Genomic DNA, 16,613 nt, shown 5'->3' with positions numbered 1-16,613 from the left:
GGGGCGGGCATTAACCATTCCATTTGTCAGGGACAGTTTCTGGCCCGATTTCCCCTATATGAGGAATTGCTGACAAAATCTGCGTGCCACCCAAAGGAGCCTGTGCCAGGGTGGAGTTCCTAAAGTTAGAGAGGAGAGGCATGCTCGGACTCACAATATAGGTGGGTGCTAAATAAGAGAGATAGAGTGACGCAGAAGACAGCCAATGGCGTGTCCCAGACTTCTGGTGTCAAATGGAGGGAAGGGCCTGCAAAGAGGTTTTGTCGTGCTCATTGTGTGGAGGCCTGGGATGAGTATGTGCACAGTAAGGTGCATGAGGGGTGGAGCAGACGACGCAGACAGCACTGGCACAGTTCTGAGGGCATCCTGGTTTGTGGCCTGGGTCTCCCAGCAGTGTGCACTGGGGAAGGATATCGCTGTGTGGTACTGCAGGAAAGGAATGATTGAAATACACATGCACAAGTTAAATGGTTGAAGCCATGGACCCCAATTATGGTTGTACTAAATGGATCACCTTTTGGGGCTAGCTAAAGTTGACCTACTGAGCATCTCAGAGCTCCAAGGGTAAAAACCACAGAGATAAAAAAACACTTAGTATAACATGTGAACATTTGGCCAGTCAGTGCCTTTGGGAGCTGTCTCATCAGTTCACACACTAGTGGGCCGCTGCATGATCACAACTAGTGGTGGGGAAATCTGATTGTTACATTGTACCAGAGGCCAATGAATTTTGTGATGCATAAAGTGTGCTGTAATGGTGTTTGTGAATGCAATGAACAAAAGTTAGATCTTGCTACGAGGGCAGCCAACACAATAATACAGTGTGGATGTTACTTGTGCATCCCATGGTTGTATATTGCTCAGCTTGATAGTTTCATTATAAGCTTTGTGTGAAAGAAGTCCCCAATGCATGGGGTTATAGCCTCAGGTCTGTAAACCTCTCCTGTTTTATTTGGTAATGTAGGTTGCCCTTTGAAGCACAGACATCGTTGTCCCAGATATTCTGGAGGTTAGCTGGTTAATGTCCCCACCCCACTAATGTGGCCGCAAGTACCAGTTTCCAGCCCAGGGCACATTACTTGAGTTTCATATTTTACTCCCACTATGACTGTTTGCCAGACCATCATATGGCAGCTTCTAGTATTTATCTTCCTGGTACTCTATTCTTCTCTATAAAACCTTCACCCCGTGCTCTCTGGCAGCCCACCTTGGGGTTCTCTTTGACAGCAACCAGAAACTTCAAAAATGATTAACCTCTACTACTACTACGGCTGCCAGGTTTATTCTTCCCAGTGTCTGCAAAATCCCCCCTTTCTCACCTTTCACCCCACCTAAACTATTTTCTGTACCATTCCAGATTTGTATGCTGGTGCTACAGTCCCTGTGGTAAGCACCTCAGCTGTAGTATTCCTGTTGATGTTTTTACTGCCAGTTTTGTGAATGCAGCATAATCACATAGATCCATCAACCTTTTCTTCAGTGTTCTAGAATACACCTCCAGCCGCCTCATGGGACTCCTCTCTCCTCGTTCAGCCCATTTGGCAAGGCACTTGATTGTGGTACCGGAACCCTTTTCAATCGCTCCTGACTTTTAACCACTTATGCTTAACACCTTAAGGCGGGATGGCTGTCCATGCCCAATTGTTCCAACATTCCCCACTCAAATTCCTTCTAGTTTTCTTATAATTGATCCAACGGCTGGTCTCCCCCAATACCCACCAAACTCTGTCTCACGTTACCCCCTCTCTCGCACTCTGAGATCTCAGCCAGAGCCTCTCTGTGCTGCCTCTCTCATTTGCTCCTTTAACCCAACTTGCTCCCCACCACTGGAAATCCTTATGTTCCAACATCAAGTGCACTATATCTGGCTTCCAGGCAGTCCTTAAAAGGCACCACTTTCAACAGGAGGACGCAGCGGAGCTCCCCACCACCACCTGATCCCCAATCCCCCTTTTACTTATATTTAGTTGTAGAGACACTAAATTATACCATAAGTCTATATCTCAAACTATGCATCTTGTAACATGTGCATTTGTAACTGTATTTCAGAGCTGGGCTTCCTCGAAGTCCAAATGCCTCTCTACTACACCGGGTCATTGTATCTGTCCCTACGTCTCCTCTGCACACGCACGGGGTGGCTTTGCCAGCCACGAGCCCCCATCCTTAAGGTTTCCTGTTGAAGAACTCCTACCTATCTAAATAAACATAAATACAAAATACAAAACACACACATGTCGATATTGCAGATTTATAAATGATATGTACTATGCATGATGACCGATTTTAAAATATCCCCAAACATGTGCAGCGCAGATAGTGAGACTTAGTCCAGAGGCAATAACAGTTCCTCCCTTACAGAGCATGATGTGAGGGGAGATGGACCCTTTTTTAGTTTTGATGAGCCATCATTTGATTTCGACCTTTTTAGCTGTTATGAATAGCTTTAATGTGTGCCATTCCCACCAAATAGGACTACTATGTAATTTGTTTAGCCTTTCTTGTATGATAGTCAATTATTCAGAATTGATGATGCCGTTTCTCTTGAATGTCCAAGTTCATAGCAGAGAGAATGTGCTAACTTCAGACACTTCTATGTGTTGTAGACTTATTTGGACAAATGCACGAATTTCGTTCGATTGCAAGACACATCTGCGTCATATGCTATAATGTACTTAAACTGCGGTGCCAGTATAGCAAATTTCTGCACAGTTTGCTTCATGGACATTCATTTTTGTACTGATGTGCTAAAAAAACGTTCTCATAGCATATACAACTTGTGCAAAGATAGAACTTTTAAAAACAGAAAAGACTCAGCAGCTGGCAAGACAAAGCGGGCTACACTGGACACACGGTTCAGTGCTCTTTTCATTGCATGGGCCAAGGCAGCCGTAATCGCGACTGTAGCTGGACGAAGTCCTATTCAACGCTGAGAACAGGATCTTTCGGGACGCAGGTATAGATGGCGTTCTACTTCACAGTTGCATAAGGAGTCTGAAAGAAAGCAAAGGATGAACATGGTGGTTGGAAGAAGCTGAAAATAGCGCCACTGGACAGAGCATATGTTTCCCAATGGCTCGAACACAAGGTGCAAACCCTTACCTCAGTCATCTCCAACCTCACTCTAGGCTGCTGTTTCACTCCTAGAAAGAAAAGAAAAGGATGAGCAACAACTTCGATTTCACTCTTCCTCTCCAACAGCACCATTTATCCATGGTTTATATATCCACCCCAAAATCTCGCACATGACACACTTTAGATTAGGGAAAAAACATAGGCCACGCGTTTTTTTTCACACGTATTGGGTTAGCATGCAGGTGACCAGATACATAGTGCAGAAGGTTTTAATTAAACCTGATAATCCAGAAATTGAATTGCTTCAGAGAGCAAGATATCAATTACAGAATCAAGTCACTCCTGGTCAGAGTCCACCTTTGGAACCAATTCAGTTTTGAGATTAGCTCCATAGTTGTTCACTGCTGTTCAACCGTCACTTTTGTGATGACGTGCCGCTCTGTCCTTCCCGTGGCCTCACTGTGGTGACTCTGCTGTGTCACCACAGTCTGTCACCACAGCTACCATCAAATTAATCTTGCCAGAGCAGCTCCTTAATGCTCAAGTAATGCTGAAAGAGGCCTTATGTTTCCTCCATTAACGGGAATAAGTCAGACATGATCTTATGACATTTCATTTCTCCTGTCTTGTGTGAGGAAGCCACCCTGGTAATATCTGGACTGGAGATTGAGGTAGGGACATTAGAGGACCGGCGATCCATAAAACTGTTTGCCCACTGGGAGGCCCGTACAGAAAACTGGTTATGAGGATTCCATGTAGAACTGCATGTCCTGTTTCACTTGAGGCCCTATGTCTTGCCTCTGCTTCTTTCACCCTCTTCAAGGTCTATGCAACCGTTAAACATCCTCTTGGGTAATTTGACAACATCACCCAAGGCCTCATTGTTTCGTGCATTTCTAAATGTTCAACTACCTGTAATACTCATCACATAAACCCAAGAGGCATACCTAGATTAAGCAGAAATAGTTCATGCCTTCGTTTTCAATGCACCAAATATGTTATGTAAAGGACATTTTAAATTCGCATTGGGAAATACCCTAGGGCATAACACCAAGATCTTTGGCAGAGAGGTTAACCAGGCACAGTGGCAAGTTCTAAGAAGATCTTGTGAAATTACATTATTTTTGGGAAGACTGAGAGAGATTTCCAAAGCCCATTGCATACAGTCCAGAATTTCAATTGATTATTATGGGAGGGAAAGTTAAAAGCGACTGTGAAAAAAAACACCTGATTGCATAGACCTCTGCGCAGAAGCTCCTGGAGTACATCCAGACGACACCAGTGAGATTCTGTAAATTGATACCTTTGCTAGAAAGAATTACAGCTTTTTTCCGTAGCCAGACCACAAAGAATTGACTACTAAATCATTAATCTTGGAAGTAAAAGTAACTTGTTAACGGAACTTCTATCTTTGAAATCCTCTGTTAATGCATTGATTGGGGACGGTGGGAGTTTCTAAAGATTTTGTGAAATGACAGCTTTATTTGACAGAATGACAGCGGAATTCACAATTACATTGCCATTCTCGACAGGATAAAATGCCAATTGATTATGATAGGAAGGAAAATTATAAGTAACTTTCAGACATAGCTGTGTGACACATGACATAGACCCCTGGAACCAGCGGCAGAGCCGGGAGGGCAGCGAGGTCGGTCGCCCCTCAATGATGCCCGATTCTCACCCCTGACTTCCACAAAGCGGGGTTGATGCACTGATGCACTCACCAGACCTTGTTTTATATATATATATATATATATATATATATATATATATGTATATGTGCATATATTACACAACACGCGGTAGCGGCCGTGTAGTTATGGTTAAGTTGCTAAACCCATAGGAAGACCTTTTTTTTGGCAGCTTAAACCTTCGCTCCCCCTAGACGAATCCCAAAATTTGCAGAAAAAGTATATGGGCCACTCTGAATTCTTCTGGCAAGTTTGGGGAGGTTTCTTCAAGGGGGGGGGGAAGTTATAGGGTGGGTGCCACATTCTTTTTTTCCATACACTGAATGGGCGAAAACATTGCGCACGCCTACAGCCCAAACGGCTGGACTGATTTCATCCAAATCTGCAGCAGAAAGCGTGCTTTTGTGTTTGGTGTAAATCGGAGCAATACTTTTGATGAAATTAAGTGAAATGTACGTCTGAAAAAATTAGTGATATCTGGCTCCGCTCAGTGGACCCATTTCCCTGTTTGCTCAGCAGACAGAAGTGTCATTGGCTTGCAGTGTGCTGTGATGTCAGCCAACATTGGACGCGGCCGGTGGTTGGCTGGAGCGAAGCGTGCGTCAAAATGTTTGGGAGACGCGTCCATGGTGTATGAGGGCACATTGCGGTGGCGGAAGGGGCTGCAAAACATGGTTTGGACGGTCAGGTGCATAAAAGAGGGGATGAGATGTTTGGCGGAGTGAGAAGCAGAACATATTATATATTTGTTTAGGTCGAACAAGACAGTGGTGCCCGAGTGGTGTCCGCAAGTATTGCAGCATTTTGCGTCGACGTCTTCAGGTGACTAATGTTTGCGCTGAGTGTATGAACGCTCCATTGGGAATGGGGAATGCTTTGCGGATGGTACAAAGATATTGATAATGTGTTCTGGGGGTGGGTAGGGTGGCTCTGGTTATGTTGCTTTTGTGGGTTCTCATTGTGTTGCGCCGTTGGGTGGGCATGCCGGTGATTGTGGTATGCTAGTCAGTTATGGTACGTGGGTACATGTTCCCATGCAGGGCTGCATTGCCTTGTAGTGGTTGTGGCCAAGGCCTTTGCTGTTGGGTGCATGGGCGGAGCTGTAAGCCTCTGCATGCAGCCAGGAGGAAAGGGCTTGGGCACAGCCACTGCAAGGCAATGGAGGCATGCATGTGATCAGTGTGATGGTGGTATGTGGATTGTATACATATGTGTACATAGTGCATTCCCTTCTCCTTTGCTGATTTCGGTAAGTTATTATAACCGTACTGTGCTGTAGCGCACATATTGTGCGCGATGAAGTATTAACGCAAGTACTCACATGTACTTCATTGTTGGTTAGCTACACAAGCGACTACCTTATGTGGTGAATGTTGACAGACACAGTTGGGGATGGGGAGTGAATTTTAGATGATATCAGGATATTTCCATTCGGTGTTCCACGGCGTGTTGTGCTTGCCAAGCACCTACTGCCTTGTGTACATGGCTAGGGCCGTTGGACCTAACAGTCTGAGCACTGGCTGCAAGTAGGTTTGACATTGCTGCTTTGTGTGTGTCGTTTGTCAGCATTGTATACACTGTTGATTCTATGGGTGTCCTGATTCATAGGGCATCCTAAAGTGTTTATTTAGTATTGCGTGCCAAACCCTTAGGTAGCTGGGCGCAGTAGGACAAGATACCTTAAAGCTTGGTTACAGAATGTGTCAAATAAGTACATATACATACAGGTAGTATATAATTACTGCCACTTCCGGTTGGAGTGGTGAAGCGCTGGCTCGTTTATAGTATAGTACATGTTACAATCAATAGGTACAGTCAAAGGCAAATACAGTGACAGTAGTAGTGCAGAGTACAGGCGTAGCAAGTTATAGGTCATTTGTTCGTAGCCATTTAAGTACATTGCGTCTAAATTTAGGGTACGGTTGTTCCGCTCTGAGGTCAACTGGGAGCGCGTTCCAAGATTGAGCAGCTTTGACAGGGAAACTGGTACTACCAGCTGTGGGTCGTTTAAATCTAGGGGTCACTAAGGTGTGGGAATTGGCGGCTCTCATCAGGCGGGTAGCGGTTCTCCTGTTTATCCTTTCGGCAAGGTATGGCGGTGCTAAATTGTTCAGGCATTTGGAAGTGAGTGAGAATGTTTTCAAGAGGATCCTGTCAGCTATTTTTAACCAGTGAACTTCTCTTTTAGAGTTAGAAATATGGGGATATTCAGCACTGCTCTTAGAGCATTATTTTGTAATCTTTGAATTTTATCCGTAACATATTTGTTGGCACCTGAGTACAGGGCATTGCAATAATGTAGTCTAGACGTTACAAGGGCATTGGCTAGGGTAATCATTGGCTAGGGTAATGCAGCTCGTGGTAGAGAGGAATGGTCTGCAGGCTCGGATGAGCTTACAGGTATAGGCTGTTGTAGATACAAGTGAGTTCACTTGTTTCTTGAATTTAAGTGTAGAGTCAAGATAGAAGCCTAAAGTCTTGCCAGCAGGTATCACCTTGATGAAGTTGCTGTCAATATTAAAGGAGGTGTAGCTAGGACTACGTTTTTTAATGTTAGTTTCAGAGCCTAGGATCAGTATCTCAGTTTTTTCGTCATTCAGGCAGAGGCCATGGGATGCCATCCATGCCTGAATGAGGAGGTATATCCTGTTTACTGGGTGGGTGTAATGTTGCAATACTGTGAACATAGACGTGGATAGGGTGAAACTGTATATTTGTTGGGTTTGCGTAGTGTGTCTTGCGCGAAGTGCTGACTACTGTATTGCTCTATGTAGTATTGGTTTTGTGCAAAGAATAGAGTGCTGGGAGCAGGGCAACTGCTATGAAGATTTTGTGGTTCGGTTTGCAGTAACACTGTAGTGTGTAAATGACAGTGGGTAGGGGTGCCGCAGGCCGTGTAAAGCTTGTAGATTGTGGTAACTGATCAATGTTTCCATGCATAGCTGTATGACAGTGCAGCGGTTGGGAACGACTGGTGGTGGTTGTGGTACGTTTGTGGAACTTGGGCAGAGCTTCAATGCATCGCTCCATTATGTTATGGTGGATGGGCAAAGGCCTAAACTCTTGGGTGCATGGCTAAAGGCCGTAGGTAGTAGGCCATGCCCCCAAGAGCGCAGGCCATCACCCTACCCACCGCAGCAATGCAGTTTTTACGTTGCATCTGCAAGAGGGTGGTGACCTTTAAAGAATAGTTGTATAGTACATTTTAGACTTGGTAGAGCACTGGCAGTGAGTTCATATGTGTATACTGTTGCTTGCATGGGTGTGGTCATTGTTGCAACATTGTACACATTTCAGTGTATGGCTGGAGAAGCTGTAGTGAGAAGTCCTCCAGTGTGGCCCGTGGGTGCAGTATTCAAATACTGTCAGTATAGAAGAGGGCAGGGTGAACTGGATGCTGTATGTGCTTGGGTAATGTCCTTTGTGGAGATTGCTGGCAGTAGGCCCAATGTTGTGAGGATTTTGTGCTTTGGTTGGCAGTGACATAATAGTTTGCAAATGGAAGTGGGTAGGGGTGTTAAAAGCTGTGGTATGTTTGAGGATTCTGCTAAGTCTAACATGCTTCCATGTATCGGTTAGTTAGGGTGCGTGGGTTGGGGATAAGTGCCGCTGGCTTTGTTATGTTTGTGGATTGCAGTAACTGGCCACATGGTCGCATGCATCGCTCCATTATGTTGTGCTGTGTGTGTGCCAGGCCTACACCGTTGGGTGAATAGCCAATGTTGTGATGGGTGGTGTTGTGGATGATTTTGAATACTGAAATAGTTTATTCTTCTGCTGAACTTTGTACTAGAGGTGGTTTGGAAGCACGTGTGAGGTATACGCAGAGTGATTAGTGGTACCTCTGCAGTGCTGCACAGAAATGATAGTGTTGGATGTAGAGGTCTTGTTTGTGATAGCTGTATGCGTGTGTGCATATATCACAGTACCCAATGAAGGTGTGCATCAAAAAGAACAGTGGACAAGGAAGAAGGACTGTCCCTAGGGTTGCACTGCATGTCATATGTGCTTGGGTACTCTCCTTTGTGCAGAGTGCTGGGAGTAGGGGCAATGTTGTGAATAATTTGTGCTGTGGTTGGCAGTGACATAATACTTTGTGATTGGAAGTGGGTGGGGTGCCGTAGGCTGTGCTATGTTTGAGGATTATGCTAACTGTAGCTTGTTTCATGCATCGGTTTGTTAGGGTGCGTGTGTTGGGTAGAAGTTCAGCTGGCTATACTACGTTTGTGGACTGTGGTACCAGGCACATGGTCACACGCACAGCTCCATTATGTTGTTTTGGGTGTGCACAAGGCCTATACTGTTGGGTGCATGGGCAAGGTTGTGGTGGGTGCTGCTCTGGATGAATTTGGATGCAGAAATAGTGCATTCTTTTGCTGAAGTTTGTATTGGTGGTGCTGTGTGAGGACATGCGCCGTGTACTCGGAGTGCTTAACGATACATATGCAGTGCTGTAGAGACTTGATACTGTTGGATGCAGAGGTCTTGGATGTGATTGCTGCATGCGTGTGTGAATATATCACTGTACCCAATGAGGGTGTGAAGCAAAAAGAAGAGTGGAAAGGGAGGAAGGACTGGCCCTGCTGTACTGGGCTGCTTCCCTTGCTGTAACTGGGAAAGCATACGTGCCACACCCTGCCCTTCTGAGCATGTTGGCCATAGAAATGGAACTGTGGGGATTGTCCAATCAGTTGATTAGGGTGTGGTTCACAGTAAGGGGTGTTACTCTTTTTTCCCAATACTGTGTGCAGTGAGGTTGGGAGAGATGGAGACACATTCAGTGCTCATCGTCAGTCACACCTTTGTGCAAGATCTGCACAGGTATGCCGTGCAAAGAGACATTGGTGATCATTTTCAGTTGGAAGGAGTGGAGGCTCTGTGGGCAAGTCTGAATGAGTGCAGTTTTGGCAGTATGCTTCACCTTTGCAGATATGTGGCCTCTGTCGCGACTGTTTGTGTAGTCTTGGTGCATTATGGCGCTGTACATTTGGGTTACATGCCGTGTGCACGTTTGCTCTGTCAGAAGTTGATGAGCGAAGTGATGCAGATTTTCCCCACTGCCAAGGTGGTTTTCTCGTGCATACCACCAAGAGGAGTATGGGACCATGTCGGTGTAAATTGTCCACATCCAGACCTTGGAAGGCGTCTAATAAACAGAAGCATGCGTGAATTTATGTGCGCTGATGGGATGCTCTCCACCCAGTATGAGATCATGACTTTGCCAAATATCCACTGGTTCCTTGGAAATGGCATTTCTTTGACCGGCATTGTCAATGCTGTTTTATTTTACACTGTGCAGGAAGCGTTGACCTGAATTCTGTAGAAATGTAAGGAGGTGAAGGCAACAGAAACTGATATGAAGAGCAAAAATAAAGAAGGTTGTTTGCAAGCACGTTAAAAGGAATAAACAAAATTTGAAAGAAATTTTAAAAAAGGAAATGTTTTGACAGCCACCAGTAATGATGAAATCCTCTACGCTGTATCAAATGTGTTTCACCTCCCGTTCCTAGCAACTGAGCGCAGTGCGCGGTAGTTTCAGAATTACATGTGCCACATCTGGGCCTTTTCAGGATGGCAGGCATGGAAAATGGACTCTGGTGGGTAAGGCACTGCTGAATAAGGTTTCTGGTTGTGGTCTGTATGTGAAAACTGTGGCAGAAGGTCTATGTGTACAGAGGAATGGTGAAGCTTATGGTTGAAGTGTGCACGGTAAGTGGCAGGCATTTTGGTTGTATGTATGCCTTGTCTGTGCATTGTTAACATTGCAAACATACGTACAGTGCTGTTTGTGTGCGATATATGTATAAAGTTTGTAGGAAATGGGTTACAGCAGGAAGAAAGTGTGTTTATTGTGCTAGGTAAGTGGCAGGTGTGCTGTTTGTGTGTATTCAATGAGTGCACTTGGTTTAGGCTGGTAAGACACAAACAGTGTTGCATTTGTGGCATATTTTAATGATGTATGTAGGAGATGGGTTAGTGCAGAAAAAAAATTGGTAGCATTGTCGGAAGGAAAGAACAGAGTTCCTGTTTCGATGTTACAAAAGTTGATATGGGTAAATGGGAACGTTGAAAACATGTACCATTGCTTTGGCACTTGATGGTGGGTGATGGTAGAGAAAACAGTATGTTTTCTAAGAACCTTATGGAACTTCAGTGGCAGACACCATGCTCAGAGGCACTTATAACGGACTTGTAAACGTACTGCACAAAAAGTACTCATACCTGTTGTTTGCGGTGATGGGTGCCCATGTGGACGAATGTGGATGCAGAAATGGTGGATAGTTTTACTGATTTTTGTACTGGAGGTGCTTTGGAAGCACACGACACTTCAAGTCTGAATGTGTAAATGTACATATGAAATGTTGTACACAACTGACAGTGTAAGATGCGGACGTTGTGGATGTGATAGGTGGATGCGTGTGTGACTATTGAACAGTAGCCAATGAGGTAGTGCTGCACAAAAAGTAGTAAAAAAGAAAGATGATTCCTCTTGCTTCTCTGGGGTGCGGCCCTCACGGTAGTTGGGGAAGCACACGTGCCACATCCTGCCTTTCTCTACATGCTGGGAATGGGACTGTGGGAATTATGCAATCAGATGCAGAGGGTGTGATTCACAGGAAGGGGAGGTAACATTTTGTTTATTAGTCTGCATAGTGAGCCTGGCAGTATTGGAGAGACGTACAGTGCTGCTGGTCGGTGATGCGTTTGTGGTAGATCTGCACAAGTATGCCGTGGAAAGAGGCTTTCATGGCAATTCTGATGTGGAGGTAGTGGAGGCTTTGTGGTGCAGTGTTAATGTGACCAGTTTCGGCGTAGTGCATGCACGCTGTAGACACGTTGCCACCTTTGCTACTGTTCATGTTGTGGTCGTGCATTACAGAGCCTTGCATTTGGGTCTCGTGCCTTGTTCACATGTGTTCCATCAACTGAAGAAGTAAATGAAAGCAGTGAAGCACAGTATTCCCACTGCAAAAGTGCTTTTCTCATGCATACCCCCAAGAAAAGTATGGGAGTATTCCAATGTATGCTGTCCCCACCGAGAGGTCAGAAGGTGTTTGATTAACAGAAGCATGTGTGAGTTTATGAGTGCTGCTGGGATGTTCTCCTGTGACAATGACATCATTGGTTCTAGAAATGAGCACTTTTTCCATGCAAATGGCATTTCTTTGTCCCATACTGGCAATACTATTTTGTTTTACAATCTACAAGCTCCATTGAAGACGTTACTGTAAGATTGTGAGGAGTGCTTCACAGGAAGGGCCGGTAATTTCTTTTTTATTCTTCTGCGTAGTGAGCCTGGCAGAAATGGAGAAACATACAGTGTTGCTGGTCAGTGATAGCTTTGTTCTAGATCTGCCCAAGTATGCTGTGTGAAGAGGCTTTCATGGCAATGTCGATGTGGAGTGAGTGAAGGCTTTGTGGTGCTGTGCGAACGTGTGCACTTTTGGAATTGTGCTTGCACTTTGCAGATACGTCGCCACTTTCACTAGTGCTCATGTTGTGGTTGTGCACTACGCAGCCTTGCATTTGGGTCCTGTGCCTTGTGCACATGTGCTCCGTCAACTGAAGAAGTGAATGAAAGTAGTGGAGCGCAGTTTTCCCACTGCCAAGTTGCTTTTCTGATGTATGCCCCTAAGGAAAGTATGGGACTCTTCCAATGTATGCTGTCCACAGCAAGAGGTGAGAATGTGTCTTCTGAAGAGAAGAATGTGTAATTTTATGAGAGTTGCTGGGATGTTCTCCTGTGACAATGACGTGATTGGTTCTCGAAATGTGCCCATTTCCCATGCCAATAGCATTTCTTTGTCCCCCACTGGCAATGCTACTTTATTTTACAATGTGCAAGCTGCATTGAAAATGTCATTGTAGGAATGTGAGGAGGATAAGAAAACAGAAACCACTATAGAAACAGAAAATAATGTTGTTGTTTTTTAAGCACATACCAACAGAGCTACCACTACCAAATAAATGCACCATTACAAAATGAATCCCCTACTGGTCGCATCTGGCGGGACGCGTAGTCTCGCGAGATTTAGGGCAGAACCCGGAAAAGCTGGGGAAAGAGGGCGAGAGCGGCATTAAGATGGCGCAGAGGACACACAGCAGGTCGTGCTCCCACCGCTCCTTGTAGGGGAGACATGAAGAGTCTTGTGGGACATTCTCCACTAAACCACCCTGTCCTGTTAATGGCATGCAGCTCATGGACTGAAGATGTACCATTTTGAATAGTTTGTACTGTTCATGTTATTGGATTAATAAAGATAGAACGTTAGAAATCCAGAAGGCATATCAGATTTTATTTACAACACCTACTGTGGTTCACATTTAATTCCCCACTCCCGCACAGAGTACGCATAGTCCGAGGAGAATGCGGTAGTTGCAGGTTTACACGTGGCACATCTGGGACTTTTCAGGATGGCGGCCATGTAAATGGGACTGTGCAGGCTAAGGGATTGTGCAATAAGGTTTCTGGATGTGGTGTGTACGCACAGACTGGTAGAAGGTGTATTTTTGGAGACAAATGGAGAGGCGTAAGGTTATGGGTATGTCTTTCAGGAGTCAGACAGTATGTATGTTAGGGGACTACTAGATAAATAGGTTGAAATGTAATGCAAAACACTGTGTATAGGCAGCTGCTTTTGAATTCCACAATGTAGATGTACAGTGGTATATGGAGTACGTGCATGAAGTGGTTCCTCTTTGTGATACTTTGGTGATGAAGGAATATCCAGCCATTACTATTTGTCATTGTGGAGGGAAACATTTAGGACATGTTACCGAATTTTCTCTGCAGTTAGCGATGAAGGAGGCACTTAGCGAGGTTATGTGTATGTTTGCAAAGTGCTGTATACTTTTTTGAAGCTATAAGCAGAAATGGATTTGGCTGCGTTCTTCTTGATTTTGTCTGCAAATATAGAAAGCGACACATAATCTCACGAAGGCTATTAGTGCCTTTTTCGGACATGTGACCATGTCCTACTGGCACAATGGAAACATTACCTTTCATAGCATGAGGATTTTTCACACCAATAACGTTCTTGAGACTGATACTAAAAATGAGGCTTGTTTGCAACCTATCCAAAATGCATTGGTGCTGTTCGAGGAAGTATAGCACGCATTTCTCCAGTAGGTAATGCACCCTTCAATCTTTGTAAATGCACACAAACACAAGAAGAAGCCTCTTGATACAGCCAGCCCTTCGTACCCGAGCTGACTGCAATGTTTTTCACAGAGCCACGCCTCCCATTATCTGCACTACAACTCCCACAATTCTTAGAGGGGCACACCTCCACCCTACTGATGCGGTCCAACCAGACCGAAACACGTGTCTGGGGTTGCTGTTGGTACTCTTGTTCAGAGGAGAATTCCCTAGCATTTCGGTGCTGGACTGTCCCAGGGCAGGACAAAGACTGATATGTTCTGGATATTCTTCCTCTGTGAAAGATAGTGAGCTGAAGACTCTGGGTAAGGCTCTCGTAACCAGGACTAATGTCTGACAGAGCACCCCCCCTTGCCATTTGCCATCGGCATGTAGACATACATTTGGTATACTATATGGTACATCTAAACAAACTAAGGGTGTCCTGGTAAAAACCTACGAAATTCAGTGAAAAAAGGTTGTTAAAGGGACGTTATGGTTAAGTTGTGCTACTAAAAACCTATCAAATTCAGTGAACAAACGATCTTCCAGGATCTTTGTGATGTCATCTTTCATGTTATGGGTGTAAGTCTTAGCAGTGCACAGTGGTGGCGCGAGTTATGGTTGCTTAGTTTACCATAACTGGCGAATGTCTGGGGTTTTTGGGTTTTACATGTAATCATAATACGGATAGCTTGCCATTACTACAGAGTAACTCCAATGTCACTGTAAGGAACTGTTTGAAAGAAGTTTCATAGGTTTTTCTTAGGGCAAGTCAACAGTAATGTCCTTGTAAGATCGTTTGTTCACTGGTTTTTAGTAGGACAACTTAACCATAACGTCCCTTTAACAATCTTTTATCACTGAATATATTTATATTTACAAAAAAAAAAAGCTTGCAAGCCAGAGTGTCCAGTGGTCCAGTGCTACAAACAGGCTTGCATCTTTGGTTCACCCACCAAAGTGGACAACGTGGCCCACATATTTGTTCAAGGACGCCGGCACACCATTCCTTCTAGTGCATGCCACACCCTGTTTTTTGTGTGCCAGGCCAGGGATGTCGATTCACCAAAAGGCCAGGGGTAGTGGAAGTGACATCACACATCTGATGACATCACCGGAAGTGATGTCACATGCCCATTGACCTGGATGGAATCAGTTCCTCTTTCACCCGGGTGACATCATCAGAAGTGGCTTGCAGACATAAAAATAGTACATAAATGTCCACATTTTAAAATATCAAATAGGTTCCAAAGCAGAAAAGATTATTTTAGATACCAACCACTTTTTAACAATGGTGCTGCCTTCATATGCCATGGTCAAAATATGATAGGGTTAGACCCAGTAGAATCAACATAGGCTGAGTCACTGCCATAGATATGCCACTTAAGCATTGTATGGCCCGTTATTTCCATATTATGCCAGTTATAGCTGCATGTCAGATATTGTCATCATATGATAAGTAGAGCCCCTACATTGGCAGTTGCTGCAATATTACAGTATCCAAAAAGCCAATAGCTGCAAGTCACCAACAATCCAAAGGAGCTGATTCATGTTAATTATTTGTTATGTATATAGCGCTTTTGCAAAAGCACTATACAAAGCACATATTTAAACGCAATCATCATGCCAACCAAAGTTGGTACTAATTTATCAACCTCGGAAGGATGAAAGCCTGAGTAGACCTCACTGGGATTCAAACCTGCAACCTGCAGATCATACATAGATCACTGCAGCAAGGGCTCAACCCGCAGAGCTATCTTATCGCTTTGCTATTAAGAATGCAATGCCACAATAAGAAAACATGTCAAAACTGGCTGCGCAATGTAGGCTAGACATGTAATAACACTTATCATGTTTTCTGTAGCCTCGATGATGCACAGTAAAAAAAAAAGCAATGCCACAGGAATACCTAGATGGGTTGCACAAAAATGCCACTCTAACCACATAATAACACCTATCATGCTTACTTTATAATAGATGCCCAGAAAAATATACCATGCCACAGTAAGGAAAGTCTAGACTGGCTACAGCTACATGCTAGTCTAGCCAGGTAACTACACTTATCATGATTGCTTTATCAGAGATGCCCAGTACACAATGTCAAGCCACAGTAAGACCTTTCTAGACTAGCTGCACCAAAATGCTACTCTAGCCACATAATAACACTTATGATGCTTTCTTCATTATATATGCCCAGAAAATATGCCATGCCACAGTAAGAAAAGTCTGTACTGGCTGCACCCAAATGTCGGCTGGACAGGTAATAATATTTATAATGTTTACTTTATTATAGGTGCCCAGTAAATATGTCGTGCCACAGTACGAAATGACTATACTGGCTGTACCAAAATGCTAGTCTAGCCACTAATACATAGCATGCCTGCTTTATCATTGATGACCTTTATCTATTAGTGCAGCCCTCTCCTTTCCCACCCTTCCCACACATCCCCTCTTCCTCCAACCCCTAAAATCAACTCTTCAGCCCAGTATTATCTTAACATCCCCAGGGACATCATTTGTGGGCTGTCAGGGGTCACAACTGCGACCCCTAGCACTGTCTCTGTGATCCCGGGGGGAGGGCTCAGATTTCGAAGAAATCATTTCTTTTTGTAGTCACTCTTATGTCAAAAATAAATGATTTCCATTTTGGTTTTCCGAAACGGAAATAATTTATTTTTTAAGTCAGAGCCACCACCCCAGGAAATGGA

At 44.4% G+C, this 16,613-nt stretch overlaps 1 protein-coding gene across 1 annotated transcript in view; it reads right to left on the bottom strand.

The window, feature by feature from the left end:
* Window positions 1–2,234: 2,234 nt before the first annotated feature.
* The window catches only part of LOC138581114 (uncharacterized), a 175,490-nt gene continuing 161,111 nt past the window's right edge, over window positions 2,235–16,613 (bottom strand). The window contains exons 5-6 of the mRNA XM_069652201.1: window positions 3,100–3,140; window positions 2,235–2,991 (exon numbers count right to left, since the gene is read on the bottom strand). Of these exons, the coding sequence (XP_069508302.1) occupies window positions 2,968–2,991; window positions 3,100–3,140 (65 nt within the window). The 3' untranslated portion in view covers window positions 2,235–2,967. The remainder of the gene's footprint in view (window positions 2,992–3,099; window positions 3,141–16,613) is intronic.

This window comes from Ambystoma mexicanum, chromosome 1p (genome assembly GCF_040938575.1).
Source record: "Ambystoma mexicanum isolate Mex_15411 chromosome 1p, UKY_AmexF1_1, whole genome shotgun sequence".
In the NCBI taxonomy this organism is placed as follows: domain Eukaryota; kingdom Metazoa; phylum Chordata; class Amphibia; order Caudata; family Ambystomatidae; genus Ambystoma; species Ambystoma mexicanum.
Note: the sequence above shows the minus strand (reverse complement) of the source record. Positions and strands in the feature narration are given on the sequence as shown.